Source organism: Felis catus, chromosome B1 (assembly GCF_018350175.1).
Source record: "Felis catus isolate Fca126 chromosome B1, F.catus_Fca126_mat1.0, whole genome shotgun sequence".
NCBI lineage: Eukaryota > Metazoa > Chordata > Mammalia > Carnivora > Felidae > Felis > Felis catus.
Window position 1 is genome coordinate 146,714,397 of NC_058371.1, and position 23,658 is coordinate 146,738,054.

At 38.1% G+C, this 23,658-nt stretch overlaps 1 protein-coding gene across 3 annotated transcripts in view; it reads left to right on the forward strand.

Moving 5' to 3' along the window:
* Positions 1-23,658, forward strand: part of ADAMTS3 (ADAM metallopeptidase with thrombospondin type 1 motif 3) — a 267,417-nt gene that overhangs the window by 212,094 nt on the left and 31,665 nt on the right. For all 3 annotated transcript variants that reach the window (XM_045056232.1, XM_011281725.4, XM_045056231.1), the window contains exons 6-13: positions 12,208-12,291; positions 14,146-14,302; positions 15,053-15,158; positions 15,552-15,695; positions 16,339-16,471; positions 18,518-18,631; positions 20,899-21,044; positions 22,185-22,360. In XM_045056232.1, coding sequence (XP_044912167.1) covers positions 12,208-12,291; positions 14,146-14,302; positions 15,053-15,158; positions 15,552-15,695; positions 16,339-16,471; positions 18,518-18,631; positions 20,899-21,044; positions 22,185-22,360 — 1,060 coding nt within the window. The remainder of the gene's footprint in view (positions 1-12,207; positions 12,292-14,145; positions 14,303-15,052; positions 15,159-15,551; positions 15,696-16,338; positions 16,472-18,517; positions 18,632-20,898; positions 21,045-22,184; positions 22,361-23,658) is intronic.

Sequence of the window (23,658 nt, forward strand, 5' to 3'; positions counted from 1 at the left end):
AGGTTTATCAATTTAATTATTTTTTTTCAAAGAACCAGTTCCTGGTTTCATTGAGCTGTTATGAAAAATATTAAATTTGGAGAAGCTTGGTGAAGCGTGCATAGGAATGCTTTATATTATTTTTGCCCCTTTTTTGGAAGAGTGAGATTATTTCAAAATGAAGTTAAAAATAAAACTAAATATAATGAAATAACCCTGATTTTATGCTTTCCCTTGTTTCATTTATTTTTCTTTAAATCTTGTAGTATAAAATGATCTTTTTTGGAGACTTCAGTTATGGATAGAGATAAGTAGTCAAAAGAAATGGCTAATGTATTTTTGCCAATCACACATGAGAAAATATACCATAGGTAATATAATAGTAAGTGAAATCAGTATTATGTATTATAGAACATCACTCTTAAATATCAACTTTTATTAAGGTATAACTTTAAGTTAAACATTATGAGATTTTGTTTAAAGTTACATTTTCATTTCAGTGTACTTCTCTTTCAGATACCTTGAGAGATTATAACAAACAAATTGCATCTTGTCTATATGTCTTTCACTTTCTCAGCCCCCTATTATTCAAGCCAGAAAACTTCTTTTATCATAGAGATGTTTTTCCCTTTGAGGATGCACTTTACTAGGGGAAATTAAGGTTGAAAATGTATAATGAAATCTAGAAAATATTAATTGAAACAAAAAAGCCAAGAAAACAAAACAGTGTCTGACACAGAGTAAACATGCAGTAAAACTTAATTAATACAGTGTTTTAACAAATATTTTAATGTTATATACCAGGTATATGGAGGTGAACACAAAAGACTTACTTCCTACCCATCCCAAGATTATAGACTAGTAGGAAAATCAAATAAATGCTTCCTAGGTTATGATACAAGCCATGCAGGGAAGCAACACTTTGCTTGGAAAGGGAATATGAGAGCAAGTGGATGATAGGGATTTTACATAGCCACGATGGTAAAGAACGCCTTCGACCAAGAAGTGATGGTTAAATTGAGACCTAAAATAAAAGGAAGAGCCAGCCATTGACAATGCCACGCATTTTAGTTATTAAACAAAGCTGCTATGGTTTGAGTCTAGCATGCAAGGAATCTGATGAAGCGTGAAGAAGGTGGCAAGCACCTTTCAAATCACGGGAGGAGCTTGAATTCAATTTTAAGTCAATTAAGGGAAAGCCAATTTTGAAGGCCTCTTTCTGTGTTGCAGAGAATGGGTTGGAGAGGTTTAGAATGAAGGGAAACCAATTGGAACTCAATTGTAGATGTGTTCGTAAGAGATGATGGTTTATTGGATAGTGATGATTGCAATAACAAGGGAGTATTTGTGGTAGAATCAATCGGATTTGCCAGTGGATCAGAAGGGGCCTGAGGGAAAGGGGTGATTTATAATATTCTGGCTTAAACACTGCTGGATGATGACAGTTCCATTTATGTAGATAAGGTGGTCTACAGATCAAACAAACAGAATGTGTGGAATCAATGTTAGTAATGAAATCTTTGAAGATATTTAAAATCATCTAGTTTCAAGTGTAGTTTCAAAAGAACAGTTTCATGTTGTTAAGTATGACAGCTTATGCTACAACCAACTAACTTTTAGCCTTTGCTCTGTGCCTGGTCTTATGCTAAATATTTTACCTGAATTGTATAACACTCCTCAACCCTGAAATATGCTCACTTTTAGTCTTAGTTTATAAATGAGGAGATTGAGATTTAAAGAGGTGAGGTGACTTTCCCATAGTCTTACAGCTAATAGGTAGCAGAGACAGAACTTGAGCCTAGATCTCTGTCTTTGGAGCCCAGTGCTGTTTCCTCCCTAAGCTTTACTGCTGTTGTTACAAAGTCCAGGCTTTTTGTATATCTCTTGCCAGATAAAACTCTGATGTCTTTCCTTTACCTGTTTCTGTGTCTTATTAAAACACCATTCAAGTCATTGAAGTGAGAATTCAGTACCTTGCTAGATTGAATCAAATCAATTAGCAATCTAGTTTAAGATTCTCTGTAATAGGGCAGTGAAGCAGATTTTGTGGTTGGGAGTGTGTGTTGTTTTCAATGTGCCAGAAGTTCCTGGTCACTAGCCCTTTGCTATCTGTAGCAAAGGTACAGAGGAGCAAAGGTACCTGTCAGAGCAAAGGTACCTATCAGAGCAAAGGTACCTATAGGCAGGTATCCTAACAATATACTAAGATCTGTGATGTGATCTGGGTCTATTGTGCCTATTAAAATTTTCAGTGTTCTTCAGAGAATTGAGTCTATGCTTTAATCTCAGGATTTATCAAGTGAAAAGAAAACAATTCATTTAAAAGGTACTTCCCAGTATGAGAAATAATCATACTTCCAAGTATCATTAATTAAGAGGGAACTCATTTTTTTTTTATACTGAAGTCAGCTACTTATGATGTACAGTAAACTGATAACATCGTTGTGTTATATGGACATGGCAGGCTTCCCTGCTTAATATTTTTAAAAGAAAATAAATACTCCATGGAAGTACTCCGGTCCTAAAAAAGCGTTAGTAGATTTAATCAAGGGTTAGCAGGTATGTGTGGGTACTGGTTAATTAATGTGATTAAGTGTCTACACTGCTTTTGATTTCTCAACTAATGTTTCTTAAAACACTGAACGTGAGTTCACTGAACAACGCAAATTTATGTGGGGAGTACATGTGTTTAGGCAACCTAAGCAAATCATGAAACAGGTTTCTGTTTTGGGTCATTATCTTTAATCCGTTTCTAACATTAGAATTAACATCAATCCTCTAGACATTGATTCACCCAGCATCCATACTTTTCTATAGGTCAACTCCTGTTTGCTTCTAGGGAGGCAGAAATTTATAAAATTTAGCTCCTTTTCACAAGGAGCTAGTTCCAGCAGGCAGGCGAAATCAAAAAATAATAATAAAATGTGATAGTTTCTTAAAAAGATTCAGTCACAAATTATTGTGTAGACATTAATTGAAAAGAAGGGGATGTGGTTTGGCAAATAATGCCAGTGGCAGATGGAGTCTTCATAGAGGAGATGCCATTTGAGTTGGACTTTAGAGAATGAATTGGCATGTCCCTGCTAGAAAAAGGGAAGTGGGGAACAGACTGTAAAAAAGTACTGAAAGTTGTAGTTCATGGTGTCTTCAGGGCCACTGGAGGCTTATCTGTAGGTAAAACTGAATGGTATTTAGGGGAGATGGCAGAAAATGAGGCTGGATGGGGAAACTGGGGTTACCTTTAGAAAAAGAAGGTTTGTGCCATTCTAAGGCATCTGAATTTCATCCCACTAATGAAGAGTCAGAGGATTTTAAAGGAAATTAGTGACTTTATCAGTCTGTGCTTTATGAAGAGAATCTGGATGCATTAGAATGATTTGGAGGAAGAGTCTCTGTTAGATGCTGTGCAGTGAACAGACACACAGTATCCGGAATTAGGAAACAGCCCAAACCCCTTGTGGTTTACACTGCATCACCCAGCCTCAACAAACTGTCTTCATTTCCCAATTGTGTATTGATCATACCAGGTCACAGAGACAGAGTGAAGTAAATACAAGTCAGTTCAGCCATCCCTTATGTAAACATGCATACCTTCCCTGGAGTATCCTGGTTTGTTGTTCTAGAAGACAGTCCCAACATCACAGGTTAAATTAACATAACGACGGGACCACCCGACAGTATTGATGCTTCAGAGGTCCTTTTGATTTTTAGTGAAGCATCTCAGCTTCCTCTTTCTCCTTCCCCTTTGATTCTGAAGCTCCAAATTTCCTTCCTGACATTCACTCATTTTTCCTTTGTTATGCTGCAAATATCAGACTGAACGTATGCTTCCCAGATTGATAGCAGTCTTTATTTTTTCCAGGATCCTAAAACACAGAAATGTTTTTTAGCTTCTTGAGGGAATCCTCTTTCTCATTCTTGAAGAAAGGGAATCAGTTCTACCTGATGTTCGGTATGCTTTTACTAAAGGCCAGAAGAGTTTTTAAGTCCTTGAATTGCCTATTCTTGGCCCACCCAAAGCTTCTTTGATGCTTAAGGGAGATAAACACATAATTAACATAAAAGGACAGACTTGTGCTTATTGAAAACCACCATCTGACCCTTATAATTGGCCCTTCTGGAGAACTACTGAAATGGGCCCAAATCACCCAAATGCAAACATTTGCAAAAGTTTTAACAGGTTATTGCAGCAGTTCAACCAAGCAGGATGAATACTGAGCAGCTGGCAGTGGATGGAAAGAGATAGACTTGACAGATGTCTACGGGACTGGGTAATAGATTGACTAGTATTTGTAGAAGAGGAGGGAGTAAAGGATGGTTCAGTCTTCAACTATGTAGAATATTGAGAAAAGAACAGACTTTGGGGAGAAGACAAGTATACTTTGACACATATAGGTATCTTCCCAATAGATGGGTCTGTTACTAGAGTTGAACAGATGGCTCTGGAGCATGAGAGAGATGAATTAGTGTTACAGATACAAACATTTGGAGTTCATCAGCCTATAGGTATTGATTGAAGAAACAGCAGTGGATGAATATTGCAGAAAGGACAGGTGAGAAGAAGTGAGGGTTGAAGACAAAACTTTGAGGCATGCTGACACGCGTGAGCTAGGCAGAGAAAAGGGAGCTGATATCAACAAAGAAACAGAATAGTATCATTGAAGAACACAGTGCTAAGCAGTGCTAAATGCTGTTGAGCATTGTAGATGGGTTATTTTTTCGTGAAGAGGGAGAATTGAGAATCTTAATAAAAGAGGAAAAGGAACTTCAAGAAAGGGAGAGATTAAATATGGGAAATAGAGTTGATTTTTTGGATCAGGTTGTTTGGAGCAGAAGAATCTAGAGATTGAGCACACTTTCACTGTGACTGAAAGCAAAAGGCAAGCAAGGCAGTTAGGAAAAAAGAATAGGCATCAGCATCACATAGATTTATTTGAATCTTAGTTGTGCTAACCTTTTTTGGGGGGAAATTCTATAACTTCTGTGGGTCTCAGTCTCTTTCTAAAGTAGTGATAAATATGTCTCCTTTGCAGTAGTGATAAAGATGTTTGAGCTTTTGCAATAATGTGGGTTGAGCTTTGTGCACTTGCCTTTTCGTCCATGGGTCTCCCTGCTCTGACTACCCAGTCTTAGGTAACTTCTTCCTCTCCCTCTGGTCCTATATCTCATCACTCAGATTTATGTTCTTCAGAGCACCTATTCCCTATCTGGTATGACCTTGTCTGCATGGTTGTTGTTTTTTTTTTTTTTGTATTTATTGGTTTTTGTCCATGTATATAGCCTCTTTTACCTGTTAGAACATATTCACGATAAAGAACAGAGACTCAAACTCAGTTACTATTCTGTTTCCTGCCCCAAGGACAATAGGGCACATGGTAACTGTTCAGTAAATATCTGATAAGACTGTTAATAAAAAATAGTCCTTATTAGTCTGAGATTGGAGGTAGGAAAAGAAGAGTTGGCAAGGTGGAAGTCAGCCACCTACCCTGAGTAAAAGGAATATAGAGTATGGGATGAGAATCCAAGTAGGTATGTGTTTGGAACTTTAGCTCTACAAGAAATTAGTTGTGGATAGAGTACTATTTCTTCTCAGTTCTTTAAAAAAATTTTTTTTTGATGTTTATTTAGTTTTGAGAGAGAGAGTGTGAGCAAAGGAGGGGCAGAGAGGGAGGGAGACACAGAATCTGAAGCAGACTCCATGCTCTGAGCTGTCAGCACAGAGCCTGCTGTGGGGGTCGAACTCACAAGCCATGAGATCATGACCTGAGCCAAAGTTGGATGCTTCACCAACTGAGCCACCTAGGGTTCCCCTTCCCACTTCTTTTCAGAATATTTTTATGTCCAACCCAAATTACCCAGACTATCTTGTCATTAACCTTCAGTTTGCCTTCAGTAAACCAAGTCTCCATTTCTTTTTAAAAATCATACTTAGGTCTCATTTATTTTCTTCTGTATGAATAATATTAATGATGGCTAACAACTTTTTGTTTTTACATTTGCAAGGGCCACCATTCTTGAGCACTGTGCATCTCTGAGCTCATTTATTCCTCTCAACAATCCTATAAGGGCAGTACTATAATTCTCCCATTTTACAGATAAGAAAACTGAAGCACAGAGACAAATAATGTGCCCAAGTTCACATAGCTAAGATCAAAATCAGGCAGTGGCAGTCTGGCTGCAGAGCCCACACTCTTTTTTTTTTGTTGTTGTTGTTAGTGTTTATTTACTTTTGGGAGACAGAGAGACAGAGTGCAAGCATGGGAGGGGCAGAGAGAGAGTGAGAGGGAGACAATCTGAAGCAGGCTCCAGGCTCCACCCTGTCAGCTCAGAGCCCAATGCGGGGCTTGAACCTACAAAGTCTGGGATCATGACCTGGGCTGAAGTCAGATGCTTAACCGACTGACCCACCCAGGTGCCCCTGCAGACCCCACACTCTTAACCACTCAGCTATACTGTCTGTCTCTCCCACCTGATCCACCCATCTGAAAGAAAAATGAGTGTTGCTTTGTTGAAGCCAGACAAAGCTGTTCATCAGCTAGTCAGACAAAGCAGGTCAGATTGTCCTGCCAGGGAAATGTCCTGGGAGAAATTGTCCTGTCCGGGAACAAACCTGGAAGGAATTTTCCTTTCAAGGAAAAGAATACTTGAGTTGATTTTACCTTTGGTTCCCTCCCCCACCCCCACCCCCGCCACATCATTGGCAACCCCTTCTAATTTAAGGTCATCTGAAAATGGAATTAATGTTCCATTGACCCCTTCTTTCAGGTAATTTAATAAAAACTCTGGGCTCAACCCTGAACACCTCACAGAAACTCTACACACACTCTACAGATTGGTTCACATGGGAAAAGGATATTCCAATTTACATGTATTTGCATTATGTTGTGTCAAATATGTGATTTCTTAGAATATTTATGCTTAATGCCTTTCTTACAACCCAAAAGACTGGTTATAAATTTCAGTCCTATCTTTTCTTTCCTCATTTACTTTTTCCAGTGATCTGCTCTAGCACCAATTTTCCCCAGTATTTTTTAGAATGCCAGTATGTTGATCATCAAGAAATCCTTATTTATAATAAGCTCAGAGTCCAATTCCTCATTTCTTTAGAGTCTACATGGAGGAATTTTATGAAAAGGAGGTAAAGTTATTAAGACCTCTTTCTCAGTATGCTTATACACCAGGTTCTTAAATTCAGGGAGAGCAAATCACTATTGATTATTCTAAAACTATCTGTTTTGTGCATAGGGATTGACCTGTGGTCTACAGGAAGTATAGCAATATGGTGAAATCCACTGACTCTGGAGTCAGACTGTCTAGGTTTTCATCCTTTGCTGTGTCCGTTAACTACGTGACCTTGGGCAAGTTACTTCTCTGGGTCACAACTTCTTTAGCAGCTTTTTTTCTTTTTTAAGTTTATTTATTTTTGAGACAGAGAGAGACAGAGCATGAACGGGGGAGGGGCAGAGAGAGAGGGAGACACAGAATCGGAAGCAGGCTCCAGGCTCCGAGCCATCAGCCCAGAGCCCAACTCGGGGCTCGAACTCACAGACCGCGAGATCGTGACCTGAGCTGAAGTCGGACGCTTAACCGACTGAGCCACCCAGGCGCCCCTCTGGGTCGCAACTTCTTAGATACAAAATGAAGATACTAAGATCTCTGAAGTTGTTGCAAGGATTACTTGAATTCATATAAAGCATTTAAAGCAGTGTCTGGAATCTGGAAAGCTCTATATAATATTAGCTGTTGTTTTTGTTTGTTTTTGATGTTGCTTTTAGGAAAAAAATGCTTTCCTTATCACTAAGAGTTGTAAAATTCTTTCTTGACAAATATTCTACTTCATCTTGACAGATTCAAGTGGTTCATTCAGTGAGATGTTTTTATTTCATTCGGTGTATAATTTATTGATTGTTAAGATTTGTGATTAATTTGTAGTCAGATTCTTGGAGTTTCTCTGTTTAGCATGTGTTTTAATAGATGACATTGAAAAAACAGTCTAAATAAAGATGTTTTCAGCATTTTTCTTTGCTTTCAAGAGTCAAATGACTCAGTGTTTTCCTTAGGCTAGAATATTTTAAAACTTGTATTTAATTTTGAGGAAGTGATTTTATTTATGTGTAAATATAGGAAAAGTCAGACATAACAACTGATGAATAAGTACCTCCAGGTGTATGTAGCAGCCTGTACCCCCCTCAAAAATGTGCATGCTGCCATCTGCTGGAAAGAGCTTTTGTACGTTGAAACAGTTTTGAAAAAAAAAAAAATTAAGTGTCAAATGGTTTTTCCCAAAATTTTATTATATATATAATTTAAATCACATCTTTCATTCAATTGAGATTTCTAGAAAAAGAGTCTTGAGTCTCTTTTAGTGAAAACTAAGAAGGAGGCCGTTGTATTTCTTGTTCTTTTCACGTAGATTATGAAAATACATCCATAAATCTTCAAAATCTTTTTCAAGGATAGATGGAAGGGTGCCAAAGTTTTTCATGTTTTACTGAGAGCAGTTGTGTGCCATTTTGCTCGATTTGAACAACAGCTCTTTGAAACAGGCACAGCAAATCCAATTATAATTTGCCAGTGAGAAAACAGACTCAGAGAGCCTGAGGTCACTCAGTTTATCAGTGGCTTAGCTGGGACGGAATCCAGGTCTTTGAATATCTTATCCTTTGTTGCTGATTATTTTTTCAACTCGTATCCTATAGGTCTCTGAGTATAAAAACATTGCATCCTGTTATTAATAAGGCCTAGCAAGATGGAAAGCAGCCAAATTATTAAATACATTTTAAAGTAAATAATGTATAGGGAGCAACTTTTTTAAACTTTGAAAATCAAGATAATAAATGATATCCAATGCTTTGCGTAACACAGATACCTAATGTGTGTTAGTTTGCCATATTGAAAGAATACTCTCTGCTCTGTGTACATATTATTGTCTTCTATTTGGTGATTTCTACCCATAATAATTTATGTATGTCCCGTGATAGCTTCACAAATATGTGCTAACCTAGAAGATTCCATGATCAATTTTGGTCCCTAGTGGAGTACCCTAATTAGCCTGGCGTAATAGTGACTTTTGTTAAATAATACTTTTCATTTGGTGAATGGTTAACTCTGACTTTTAAAAAGTGTCTTTTTACTCTAACATTTTATAATATAATATTACCATTGATAACCTAAATTTTGTCCATTATACTTTCTTGGTATTGTACTGATCTTAAAATTTCCCGAGTATGGATGAATTTACTAATTTAGGATGATTATAGGTACATTATACTAGCTGAACTAGCATATGCTATTTGTCATTATCGCCACCTTTCCTTCATTTATGATCTCTGATGTGTTTCCTACATTTTATAGTTGTTGCCGCTGCTGTGCAAGTGGCTGTGTCTCCCTCCTTCCATCATCTTTGCCCTGGAATTTTTTTTTTTTTTACCTAACTACTTTTCTTTAGTTTAAAATTTTATTGTTCTCCTATTTTGTATATTTACTAGCATTGCTTTCAGTCTTTTTTTTTCCTTTCTTTTTACATCAAATGCATTTATATTTCAATTACATTAAACTGAGTACATGTGAGTGAAGTCATGTTGCTAATTCAGAACAGCTGCCTTAGGAAAAGTCTCTTGCAATGTCCATGAGTCTCTGGATGAATGTGTTAGTGAGCGATATGCCTGGCTTCAGCCTTTTTACTTACATTGGCATTATAATGTTAGGAATTTTTTTTTTAACTTTTAATTTATTATTTATTTTGGAGGAAGACAGAGAGAGTGCCAGCAGGGCAGGGGCAGAGAGAGAGGAGGAGAATCTCAAGCAGGCTCCACGCTGTCAGCACAGAGCCCCGTATGGGGCTCAAACTCACAAAACTGTGAGATCATGACCTTAACCGAAATCAAGAATTGGACGTTTAACTGACTGAGCCACCCAGGCACCTCAGATGTTAGGAATTTCTTATCAGATAATTAATCCAGAAGAGGAAAGGGATTCAGTCTTCAATTAAGCAGGTATGGAAGAAGAGATTGTGCCCGTGACCAATGGTCACAAGAAATCACAGCTTTTTTGTCCAGCATTTAGTTTTTCCTTATATTGAACTGAAATCTGTCCTTCTCATAGTTTGAACTTAAGGTTTTTGTTTTCTGTAGATACACAGAATAGATTGAAGCCTTTTTTCATATGGCAGATATTAAGTCTTCTTTCTAAGTTTTTCTTTTCTGTTTCCCATATTCTTCTGTTCCTTAATGTCCCTCTCTCCTTACCTCTCAAATTTTTTGAGCAATATGTTTGCATGAGTTAAATCTTTTAATTCTTGCACTAGCCCAGTGTGGTAGTATTCTTATTATGCCCATTTTATTGAGACTCAAAAAGATAGAGACCACACCACAATGAGGGGCTGAACCAAGATATCAGCCGAGACCATTAGTATTTGGTGTTCTGCTTTTGGCCATTACATCTTCCATTCTTATGTGACACATTTTCTAGGTTTCTTGCTTTTTATTCTTCTCTAGATACGCTCATGTTTGTCAACATCTCTTTTACAAGATATCATAGATAAAATGTACTCAATACTTTAGGTACACCCTGGCCTCCAGAAGGGATAGCTTGCCCCTGGGTTACCTGCCTGCACACCTGTGCCCGGCAAGAGAACATTTTTTATTTTATTTTATTTTTTTACCGTGGCTTTTCTTGAACAGGGATTAAATTGGGTCTTAGCATTCTATGTGTGTATATGCATTTGTAAAATGTATGTGTGTATATGTCAATGCATTTTTCTGTGTGAGAGGATTCTACATCTTTTCTTGTCAAACTGTACTTTGCCTTCTTTAGCATATACTAGTTTCTGTAGGTTTTTTTTTTTTTACCTCCATCTTAGCTGTCTTCTTTTTCATTCCATCTGAATTTAGTAAGTATGCCTTTAGTCTATATTTAAGGCCTTCATTTTTTTAAGGTGTTCTGGCAAGTACCATTAGATTCTTGAAATATTTCAGTTGAGATATCTTAGTCTGTTTCTTGGTCAGTGTGGTAATTTGCAATTTTATGATTCATGAATTTTGTGGGATTGTTTTTAGAACATTCTATCATTCTTGAGCTGTATTTCTTTTTAAAGCCCCTTTCTATGAGATTATGGTTATCTTTTCTCTGTGGGTTTTCAATTTGCTGTGCTTACTGTCCAAGTCTCCTGGATTTCAAGTCAAATTGCAGTTAGTTTTCCACCCCTCTTTTAGTTATTGTGACAAATGTTGGGTCCCTATCCATGGGAACAGCTAACAATTTTTCTAATCTAATCAGATAACTCCACCTCTCCCATTCCTGCTAACATTTGCCAACTTAATAAGCAATCTTTTTTTTCACACTTTTTTTGCACTGTCTTAATCAGAAGACACAATGATGGTTCACCTTAGATTCATATCTGCCGACAGTTGACTGTGGCTTTTGCATATCAATTAATCTCTACTGTCTTCACCTTCCTCATCTGTATAAATGTGTGTTGGACTGTGATTTTGAGGTTGCTGAGATTATGATTTTAAAGCATGCCAAATCACTTTTAGAAATGTCAGCCCAACTTTAGAAATTAAATAAAAAGGAATGACCCGACTTTGCTTTTCTGAGCTATACCCAAGGGTGATATTCATCTAATATACACTGATACAGGACCTTGGTAATTCAAATATCGAAGGACTTCTCACACTGTAGAACTTCTAAATCACCGTTGTCTCAGCTGCACACTTCAGGCTACCCACTCACTGGCCTGCAGATAAACCACCACAGCTCCTGCTCACCAGCTCCGTCTCCATGAGCTCTCCCAACCAGATTAGGACCCGTGGTGGTGACAGGAGGACCCAGACAAATGCCTGCTGTCTGATTCTCTCTACGTGGCTGTGACTCCACACAGCTAGTAGATTCTTGCCAGAGTCACCACCCACATGTGGTTGCTTTTGATGAATTGCGGGTTATAGCACATTGGACTCTCTCTAACACAACAATAGTTCAGTGAAGCCCTTTGAAGGCATAGTCTCCACGTTCATGGTACTGTGGGGTTACCAAATCAGTAATTCACATATCGGAGAATTGTTCCAAAGCTAAAGGTAAGTAATTTCAGGGTTCAGCTTAAACCAAATTAAAAAAAAAAGTGACTTGATTCTAGTACTTGTGATTATATGGCTGGTCCCTGAAATGCTGTGCCTCTCATAATCATTGATGTGTTACCTTTCTTTTAGCAATCATCTGCTTTGTTTCTAGGTGAATGAAATTTACCATGATGAGTCCCTTGGAGTACATATGAATGTGGTCCTGGTGCGCATGATAATGCTGGGTTATGCAAAGGTAAAATGCCCTAAAATATGTAAACTGTTAATGTTAAGGACTGGGTTAGCAAACAGAAGCTTAAATTTTTGAAGCTGTAGCTAACATGTGGCACTGATGTCTCACATAGACTGAGGAAGAGAAACTACCACAATGAGTACACATCTCCCAATCTGAGCAGATAATAATTTTTGTGCTGATGCCATTTGCTTTGTTCATGTGACTAATGGATTCAGATATTTTGACTTTAGGCATGGCTGTATGAGTGAAAAAAATGGATACCATTGTCAGAAAAGAGAATTTCTTTAGTCTACTATTATCATCAAATTTGTGATTCACTTATTCATTCAAAACATCTATACTGAGTGCCTACTATGTGTCAGATGCTTGTTTCTAGGTGCCTTGAATATATCAGTGAAGAAAAATAGCAAAGATCCTTGCCCTTTCATGATTTGTTAAAAACAATTATTTTATATGTATATTTTCCACTTAGGAAAGTGAAGTATACAGTGGATATGCATTTAGAAGAGCTTTAATCCTTTTGCAAACAAAAAATTAGGTCAAAGTGTACACAGTAGGAATTTCATGTAATGTAACTAACTTCAGCTGGCTTTAAAATGGCAGTAGATGTGCCTGTGCTTGGAAATAATGAAATGGATGACCATAGTTTCTCCCTCTGAGAAAGGGACTGACTTGGCACTTTTCTTGATGTTTTAAAATCACATTCCCACTCCCATACTTAATCCTCCTGATTATGAAATACTAATGAAATTATGCATTTAGCAAACAGGAAAAATCCATGTGTTTGCATTTCATTATGTATTTAACACCCACTTATCATTTTCTGATGAGAGGGTGTCACTGATGTTTACTTTATTCCATAAACCTGACCTACTTTGTGTCACTAACACTGAATACAAGTCAACTCCAGCTGGAGATGTTAACAGCCTTCGATTGGTTGTTATAGGATTTACGTGGAGAAGTATGTGATCAGCATATAATAAACCAAGCTAATTTTATTCAGAATGTAAACATGGATAATAACATTTGCTGAAATGTAACAAAACTCTTAGCTTGTTGGCCAACTAAGGACTAATTTGGGTTCCAAATTCAATTTTTTAGTCCATCAGAACTACTCTGGAAAGTATGGATACTTGGTTCTTGAAGGATGGGCCCTTTTCCTTCTGAGCTTTTAACTCCTGATCATAATATGGTGGTAGCAATGTTCCAAGCAATGTCAGTCCATCTCTTGGAACTGCGAGATAAGAGTACATCCCTCTTCATTGCTGTGAGGTTAAGAAAAGTGTTGTTGCTTTTTTCAGTGTAAGGTTTATGTAATTTGATAATTTGACCTCTTCCCAAAATGAAGGTTTAACCAGCTTTGCCAGCTCATTGAAGAACCTGTGTTCTTCACATATGTTGATCAGTTCTGGACCAATAAAAATAAAAATAAAAAAGTTAATGAAAGACTGTTTAACAGCTCTGGATAAAAGTCTTATGCCAGGATCTTTAACCCTTTTTTGGTTGTTGTTCTTAATATCTATAAAACTAAGAAATCTGAGCTGAATTAGGTAATAGACCACTAAAATTCTTACCCCAGCGATTAATATTGAGTTGCCCCATGATAGCAAATGTCAGCATTACATGTTCCCATAAAAGTGTCATTCACCTTTCACACAGGTAACACTAATCATCTTTAAGATATCCTTCACGGGAATTTAGAATTCCCAAATAAAAGATATATACATAGGCACTAGATAATGTTGTCGAACATCCTTAAATATTGCACTTCTAAATGTTGACTTCAGAGAAAGTTATGATAGGAAGACTTTGGGAAAGTTTCGTGCACTTCTTCAACACACTGTTTCCTCTTAGTCCATCAGCCTAATAGAAAGGGGAAACCCATCCAGAAGCTTGGAGAACGTGTGTCGCTGGGCTTGCCAACAACAAAAATCTGATCCCAACCACTCTGAACACCATGATCATGCAATTTTCTTAACCAGGCAAGACTTTGGACCTGCTGGAATGCAAGGTATTTCTATTAATATGCAGAAGAAAAACTTAAGGGCATGACTTTTCAAAAATAATCCTAAATCAAAGAATCCGTTCAAATGTTCCAATCCCTACCATCACTTTCCATCATGCATCAGCCAAGCATACACTTTCTTTCTATTGCTTCCAGTGACTTCTGTGGAATTCACAATGTTAAATGCCACTTAAATGCTATAATAAATTATACTTGCCTTTAAAATAATGATTATGCATTCGGGATATGGAGGGGACGCTGTAAAATGCAGTGTGATTTCCACTAACTCTTTGGAAAGGGAAAGGAGATACCATGAGAAATGATTGCTGCCAAGGAACTTTCTTCCAAAGTCAGCTTACATTTATCTAATAAATTCTGATGTAGACTTTGGAAAAAAAGTAGACTGATGAGTTTCTTTTCAACGTTGATGGAATTTCTGGCTCCCTTCGTCAGTACCATCATGGGAAGGACCATTCACTAAAACAGAAAGACAGGGCTTTGTTGGTGGGAGGAACAGAATGGTAACTCCAGGCAGTTCCTTCCCTTAGGAAAGGAGAAAACGCAGACCCAATGAATCTTTTTAGAGACCGTTACCTGTGTGTGGCTTTCCCAAGAGAACGTGGCACAACACTAGCAGTGAAATAATACTGCCTCTGTTTCCTGAAAAGCCTTTTTTTTTCTAGGCGAAGGTCCAGTAGTAGTGTTTAATGGGTTTTCTCATAAAATGAAAATAAAAGTAATTGTTATTCTCTACAGGATATGCTCCAGTCACCGGCATGTGTCATCCAGTGAGAAGTTGTACCCTGAATCATGAGGATGGTTTTTCATCTGCTTTTGTAGTAGCCCATGAGACTGGCCATGTGTAAGTCACTGTTGACAGCTATAAAGCAAAAAAAAAAACAGTCTTTTCTTTCCTGCTTCTCTCAGTATTGTTCACACTTTGGGCCAAGTACATGCCAGCCTGCAACTCTCATTCCTTGCCAAGTGTGAGGAGCTCAAAACAGGGAAGAGGTCATGTACTGAAACTAAGTAAGTGGCTTTGGCTTGCAGAGATACCCCTGTGCTTTACATAGCTATAGAATAAGAGAGACATTTCTGTCAGATGGTTCTCTATTTTGCAGTTTCTTTGACTTTTCCACAAAACCCACGTTAATTTCTAGAATGTGTATTTCCCTCAAATGATTTTCAAGAGTGAAATCAAGCAAAACCAATGGCCCCTCTGATTCTTACCAGGGAGGTCTCCCTTTTGTTCTAGGCTGGGAATGGAGCACGACGGCCAAGGCAACAGGTGTGGTGATGAGACCGCTATGGGGAGTGTCATGGCCCCCTTGGTGCAAGCAGCATTTCATCGTTACCACTGGTCGCGGTGCAGTGGCCAAGAACTGAAGAGATACATCCAGTATGTCCCCTTCTGCATGTCGTGAGAGAGCATTTACGTCACAGCATAACACAGACATGAAGCTGACTTTTAGGACCTTGATCATAACCAAACTCCCAGTGAATGAAAGCTGTTGCTCATAATAAACATTTTCTTATGACTCAGAGCTTTTGGCACAATGATGCCATAATGTAATCACAATATTTTAAACCATAAGCGTAGAATTTAAGTGAATTTTTAACTGTGGTTTCCCTTTAGTAAATTCCTTATAGCATCTTTGACTTACGGTCAAACTTGAGTTGAGGACAGGGAGAGGATGGCCATGTGAGGCCTGCATAATGTGTCACTATGATGCTGATATAGCATCAGTGCCAGGATCTGCACCACCACACCATGTGGGGACTCAGCTGGAGACATGTATAAGGCTGTCAAAATTCTACTGTCTTCCTGAGTCATGCCTGGCTTATTATTTCTGGGATGAATAAGGATGATGGGTCTTTTTCTAAATGGAACTTAAACCCAAAACCTTAAAATGTATGCCTTTGTGATCTTGCTATATGATGTGATGGAATTCTAGAGTATGTAACCTAAGAATACTTTTTCATTAGGATGTGATAAAAAAAAAATGAACACTTTACTACTTGAAATATTTTCCTTTCTACAGTTCCTATGACTGTCTCCTTGATGACCCTTTTGAACATGATTGGCCCAAACTCCCAGAACTTCCTGGAATCAATTACTCTATGGATGAACAATGTCGTTTTGACTTTGGGGTTGGTTATAAAATGTGCACTGCGGTATGTTACTCAAAGTCCATTGAGATTTTACATCTTGAAATCTATTTGCGTGGCTCCTGTTTGGTGAGCTTCACAGACTCACGGTGCAAGTATAAGGTTATCTATCAATGATTGTGTGTTTGCTGTGTCACTACGTGCTGAAGCTAAGTACTATATTATTTAATCCTTGTGAATTATTATTTAATCCTTGTGACAGACTAGATGGGAGCCTGGGAACTGGCAACCAGTTTTATTTTACGGATGAAAAAGCCAAGACTTGAGAGAGATTAAACAATTTGCTTAAATCACACATCTGCTCAATAGGGGAGCCAGGCATTGAAACTAAGATTGTCAGGCCATGAAACTTTATGCTCTATTTCTCCCTTGGTTTTTGTGACCTTCAGAAATGACTTCTAAGCCTTTGATAGGTTGCTTTTCATTAGTTTGTTGGCCAGAATTTCATACCACTCGGACCAGATGGAAGAGTTGTGCTCGTGTATTCTCTCTCACATGACAGTCATGTGGTATAGTTTGAAGGTCAGGAGCAATAGTGTGAAGGTAACGAGCGTGTGTTTCATACTCAGATGAGGTGGGCTGTCAGAATCTGGATCTCACTAGATATATAACTTTGAGAACTTTAGTCATTCTCTCTGACTTAGTTTCCTCAGGTGTAAAATGTGGATAACGATAGTATTTATCTCGTGGAATTTGGCACCAGGATTAAATTTGATAGTATAATTAAAGTCCTTAGCACAATGCAGGCACATAGTAAATGGAGTTCAGTAAAGCCAGTGTTCCATGTAGCTATGCAGATTAGAGGTATGTTTCACTAAATTTCTATAATGCGTTTTAGTAGTTTATTAAAAAAAGGAGGGAGAGGGTAGAAAGGAAGGGCTTTTTATGTGTTGGAGCAAGCTTTATGTGTTAGAGAAAGAAAAATAAATATTTCATGGCACTGAAAAGAAGCTGATCTTCTGTTTGAAATCTTCCATATGGAGATATCTACAGCCATTTGGTCTGTCTGTAAGGTGCACATTGTCAGCCCTTTACTACTTACATTAATGCTTTAGATCTGAGAATTCTAAAGTTTGGCTCAATATTATGGAAAAGTACGATTTCTGCATTTAAGTAATAGGAATTAGAACAACAACAACAACAACAAGAACCCAGGTCCGAAATGAGTGCTAATTTAAAAACAACAACAACAAAAAAGACTATGACCATAAGGCTATGTGTGGGTAATTAGTGGTATAAGCAATGAATATGTAGATAAACTGGTGTTTTGATTTTTTTTTTTTAATCTAGAGAAGGGTAAGATGTTTCCAGTTACAAAGAGATCAGATAAGTAAAGAGCACAGGCAAATATTTGGATATTGTAATGTCGTGTTTTAGGAAGATAAAAAAAACATTCTCAGGAATAAGAATACTAATATGCTGATCTGACTGTTACTTTCTCACTTATAACCATAACTACAGCCTCACCTTGTAACTCATATTCTCAGCCATGGATTGTTTTCAGGATTAAATATGTGGAAAGTACGTTATAAACTATATGGATATATTGTGGTATTTTGTAACACTCAGAAAACTTGATCTCACATAGCAAGCCTTACAAATATTTTCTGCTTTGAGCCAGATCATTATGATGGGTATTTTTATTGTTTATACCTGACTAGCTCATACTTACAGGGCTAAGGAGAGCTATAAAATGATCATAATGATTTTATATTTAAAATGGTCATAATGTTTACAAATTCTTTAAAGTTCCAGTGTTGTCTATTTGAAAACCATAAAAAAAAAAATAGTATGCAGAAATGTTAAAGTGAACCAGAGAATCCCAGACAAATCATTGCTTGTCATTAATATTTTAGAATAGCAGAATGAAAGTATTCTTTCCTTGGAATTCTTAGGCAGTACTTTTTTCTTAACATGCCACAACTATGACTATTAATTTGAAATGAAAATATCCAAGAAACATGAAGAAACTGTATAGAAGATATGGTTGGACATACATTGGTATGACATGCCATCTGTCGGTCACTGAGATCTTGATTCTCTCTCTTCCAGTTCCGAACATTTGATCCATGTAAACAGCTGTGGTGTAGCCATCCTGACAATCCCTACTTTTGTAAGACAAAAAAAGGACCCCCACTGGATGGGACTGAATGTGCTGCTGGAAAAGTGAGTGTATCTATTTATGCAATAAAGATTTAAGATATGTTTCACAATAATCATCTTTAGAAACCTAGAAAATTATGACCGTGGCTGTAGTCCTTTGTGTGCAAGACATGGTGTATGAGGTTTCATTACGATCATGTACAAACATTGTTTCCTAGGGCTGTTATAACAAATTACCCCAAACTTGGGTGCTAAAAACAACAGAAATGTTATTTTCTAATAGTTCTAGAAGCCAGAAGTCCAAAATCTATTTCATTGGGCAAAAATCAATGTGTGGACAGGACCGTACTCTCCAGAGGCTCTAGGGGAGGATCTGTTCTCACATCTTCCCGCTTCTGGTGGCCGCCTGCATCCCTTGACTTGTGGCTGCAGCATTTCAATCTCTGCTTCCATGGCCACATCATCTCCTTCTCTTCTGTGTGCAAATTTCCCTCTGCCCCTGTCTTATAAGGGTACATATACTGTGCTAGCATTTAGGGCCCACCTGGATAATCCAGGATAATCTCTCCATCTCAGAATCCCCTTAACCAAATCACATCTGCAAAGACCATTTACCAAATAAGGTAACATTTACGAATTTCAAGGAATAGAATCAGACATCTTTGAGACTGCTCTTCAGCCACTGCTGATAGAATAGGAAACAGCAGCTCAGCAGAATATCTGTGCCCCTGCTAATGGGATTTGATTTACTTGCTGGCGTCTCACTCCTTGTGAAAGTTGTCCAGAAATAAAGTCATGTGAATTTATACAGAAGATTTGGCCTTGTTCCTTGGGGAAAGATGCCCAGAGGTTTTAAATCTCACATTGTGTAGTCAAGATCGAATGCTCAGAAACTGGCCAGGGGCCAAGCTACGCTACTCATAAGGGGAAAGATCACCAAACCCAAAACAAAGGCATGTTAAGAACTCAAACTGAAGAGCCTTGACTAGTTTGGAAATAAGATATTGTAGACAGGACCAAAAGCTGGCAAGGAAGATTTACATAGCTTTGAGTTCTTTTAAAGGCCTTTAAGCTGTAGTCCAAATATGTATGAACTATATTTGCTATGAGAATTATAATAATAATAATAATAATAATAATAATAATAATATCTGCCATTATTGGTGTTTAACCTTTGTTAGGTACCATGCTAAACACATTATGTTTGGAAAAATTCAGTGTTACAGACTTTTGACTAAAAAAACAAGAGCAGGGGTGCCTGGGTGGCGCAGTCGGTTAAGCGTCCGACTTCAGCCAGGTCACGATCTCGCGGTCTGTGAGTTCGAGCCCCGCGTCGGGCTCTGGGCTGATGGCTCAGAGCCTGGAGCCTGTTTCCGATTCTGTGTCTCCCTCTCTCTCTGCCCCTCCCCCGTTCATGCTCTGTCTCTCTCTGTCCCAAAAATAAATAAACGTTGAAAAAAAATTTTTAAATAAAAAAACAAGAGCAATAATGAATTAATTCATTTTTGCTTTATGAAAAATATATCCTGTACATCAACTCTGAACATCCAACTTCTCTAAATATATTTGTGTTACATTTAAACTTAACCAAATTTGAGTTTTAAGAGACATTTTCATTGTATATAGGATAAAAAAGCAAGTAAAAATGTTGAAAGGAAAAGAATACCGGTTGAACACCTGCTATGTGCTGGGTACTATAAGCGAGGTACCTCTATAGTATCAAGGTTCAGTGGTTCCCACTTAATTATTTCTTGGTCAGATGTTCTTATCCTCCTCATGATCCTTTCTGGGCTGCGATAGTCCTCATCTAAAACGCAAAGATAAAATAAATGACCTATCTCTCAGAATCATTGTGAATGAAAAGTTTGAAACATATTTAAGTGTTTTGAATACTATATATGCTTTAGATATGTTATTTAATTCCAAAGTTGAGGCATACATTTTTCTGTTATTATTGTAAAGGGGTGCATATGACCCTTAAAAAGCCTAAAATTACAGCTAACGAAGGATGAAGGGTAGAATAGTACCCACTATGCAAGTTGGGTCCTCAGATCATTCTTACTGGTTATGTTTGATGCTCATTGTAAATGTATCATTTAAAAACTTGTCTGAGTAAATGTTATTTTTTCATTTTATACTTAAAAATGCAAGCCTAAATTATCCTGTATAGGGCACCTTATTGATATAATTGCACTGGGTTCATTTTTAAATGCATTTTTACCTGGTGGGCGGGGGAAGAAGTGAAGGCCTTTAACTGGTGGCCCTTGTATAACAACTTCAGCTTTAGCATATGCGTGATTTTCATAATTGCCCTTTGTCATTTTCCCAAGTGGTGCTATAAGGGTCATTGCATGTGGAAGAATGCCAATCAACAAAAACAAGATGGCAATTGGGGATCATGGACCAAATTTGGTTCCTGTTCCCGGACGTGCGGAACTGGGGTCCGTTTCAGAACACGCCAGTGTAACAATCCCACGTGAGTATAACTGCTGTAATTTCGAGTTGTTTTTGACTAGACCAGAAAATGCTTCCATATTGTGTTGTTACTATTTTCTTTCATGAAATACATGTGAAGTACACAACATGAAAACCAAGGGTTTAAGTGTCTGTTTTGGGCAAATCTCCATTCATCAATCTTGTGAAGAGTAGTCAATAGTGAAGATGAAAGGCTGGAGTGAAGATTAGAGGTTTTGAAGCAGTTGCTCTTTAGAAATCTTCAGGAGCGAGGCAGAGAGAGCCTGGGCACTGAGGCTATCCGCAGGAAGCATGTCAGCGTGGGGAGTAGTTCCAGACAGGGGCTCCCACACTCTGGGATTAGGAGAGCAACACATCTGAACAGGGCAAGAGAAAGACCTTGAAGGAACACCAAGGAACTGTTGGGGAAACAGCTATCCATTCGCTCCCTCAAACTAACTATATTGGATCCTTCCTTCCTGCATGCTCAGCAGATCCTTAGGACATTCTTTCTGGTCTAGGGTTTACCATTTTATAAAGAAGATCAAATGTGGCATACCTGTCTTCACAGAAGGGATGGCAGAAGTATTAGTGGAAGTCACCAAAACAATAAAAATTGTAAGAACAGCTAAGGTTCACCGCGAGCCATGCTTCTTTCTAAGTATATTAAATATGTGGACTTATTCAGTCCTCTCTATTTTCCTCTAAGAAAGATGGGGTTATTTTTTGCATTTGCCATATGAGAAAATGAAGGCCTACAGCTGTGATCAGATTTCTTTGGGTTATATCTATGTGTTTTATGCATGAAATCTATATCTATGTGTTTTATGCAGAAAATCTATTTCCCTCAGACCATAGATACATATGTTTTTATATTTCTTTATATACTTTCACCATATACATACATCCAAAACAGACTGTTTGAAAAGCTGATTTAAGTCAAGTTTTTGGTCCCCATCTTCCCTCCCTGTACCTGACACACACATGTACTGGGAGAGGATGGCGTTTTCAGAAAGGGACTGAAATCAGGAAGTAGGAGTTCATTCACTTTGTGCCTACAGCTCCGAAACTCTGGCCTCCTGCCTTCAGGCACTGAGTCTGCGAGCTTCCACTGCTGGAGCAGAGCCAAAGGGCATTTTCCAGTGCTGTCTTTTTTCTGTAGGCCCATCAATGGCGGTCAGGACTGTCCTGGTGTTAACTTCGAGTACCAGCTTTGTAATACAGAAGAGTGCCAGAAGCACTTCGAGGACTTCAGAGGACAGCAGTGCCAACAGCGGAACTCCCACTTTGAATACCACAACACCAAGCACCACTGGCTGCCCTACGAACATCCTGACTGTGAGTGGAGTGGACCTTCTCTCTCTTTCTCACTGTGTGGATGGGAACTTCAGAGGTTAAGCCTTGTCCACACCAATCCCTTGGACTCCTGGCACCTGGTTGGTAACTTAGAAAACTTGGTGTTTATAGGGGTAAGTCCTGCTGGGTTTTGAAGAGGAAGGCTTTCTTTAGAGAGGTGAGAATTGCGAGCTAGTTCCTGGCCAAGAGCATTCCCACCATGGCTACTGAAGAGACCAGTGGAAAGCAACCCCTAGGAGACATGTTGAGTTTCCTCCTTTGACTGAAGTGCCTCTACGAGGAAATGCTCTGGACTAGTGTGATCTTTCCTTGCTGAATAACTAGAAAAAGAATACAGTTCTTTTACAAGTGAGTGAGCACCAAGAAATAGATCATTACTTAAGAACAAAAGCCAATTTATATAACCTTTTACTTTTGTACTGTATACTAGTTATGAGAAAATGAACTTAGAAACTCCCTTTCATGGTATCTGGGTGGCTCAGTCAGTTAAATGTCTGGCTTTTGATGTCGACTTAGGTCATGATCTCACCGTGGTGGGATCGAGCCCCTCACTGGGCTCTGCACTGATAGCGTGAAGCCTGCTTGGGACTCTCTCTCTCCCTCTCTCTCTCTGCCCCTCCCCACTTCTGTTCTCTCTCTCTTTCTCTCTCAAAATAAATATATAAACTTAAAAAAATTTTTTTTTAATTTCCTTTTAATTGTTTACTTCTTACCATGAATTTTTGGTTAAATAATGTTCAAATGGGAACGAACATCTTGCCGTACTTCATATTTGGATGGATAAAAGAAAAATAGTTACATGATAACCATGTGATATAATACACTGCCAAGTTCAGTTTATAAGCTGTTTTATGGGAAAGATGCATCCACATAGGAATTCAGAGTTGCAATGCATTAAGAAGATGCATTCTTTTTTATTTCAATGAAATGAGTCACATAAATTATATTAAAATTAATGAGATCCTATAGGAGATGTTGACCATACCAGGGCATTGGGTCAGACAGAAGAGAAACCCTTTTAGTTCTCAAAGTGTCACTAAAAGTAAATTGCCTCCCTCTGAATTAAAGTTTGTTGAAGAGCTGTGGTAAAATCCAGGGTTGTTGGTACAACCCGGTTTGCCTGGGACACTCCCAGTTGTTGCTATGTAACTATTATTTCAACCACTGTTCACTCTCAAAAGTTTCACAGTTTAGGGGCACCTGGGTGGTTCAGTCAGTTGAGCATCAGACTCTTGATTTCAGCTCAGGTCACGATCTCACAGTTCGTGAGATCAATCCCT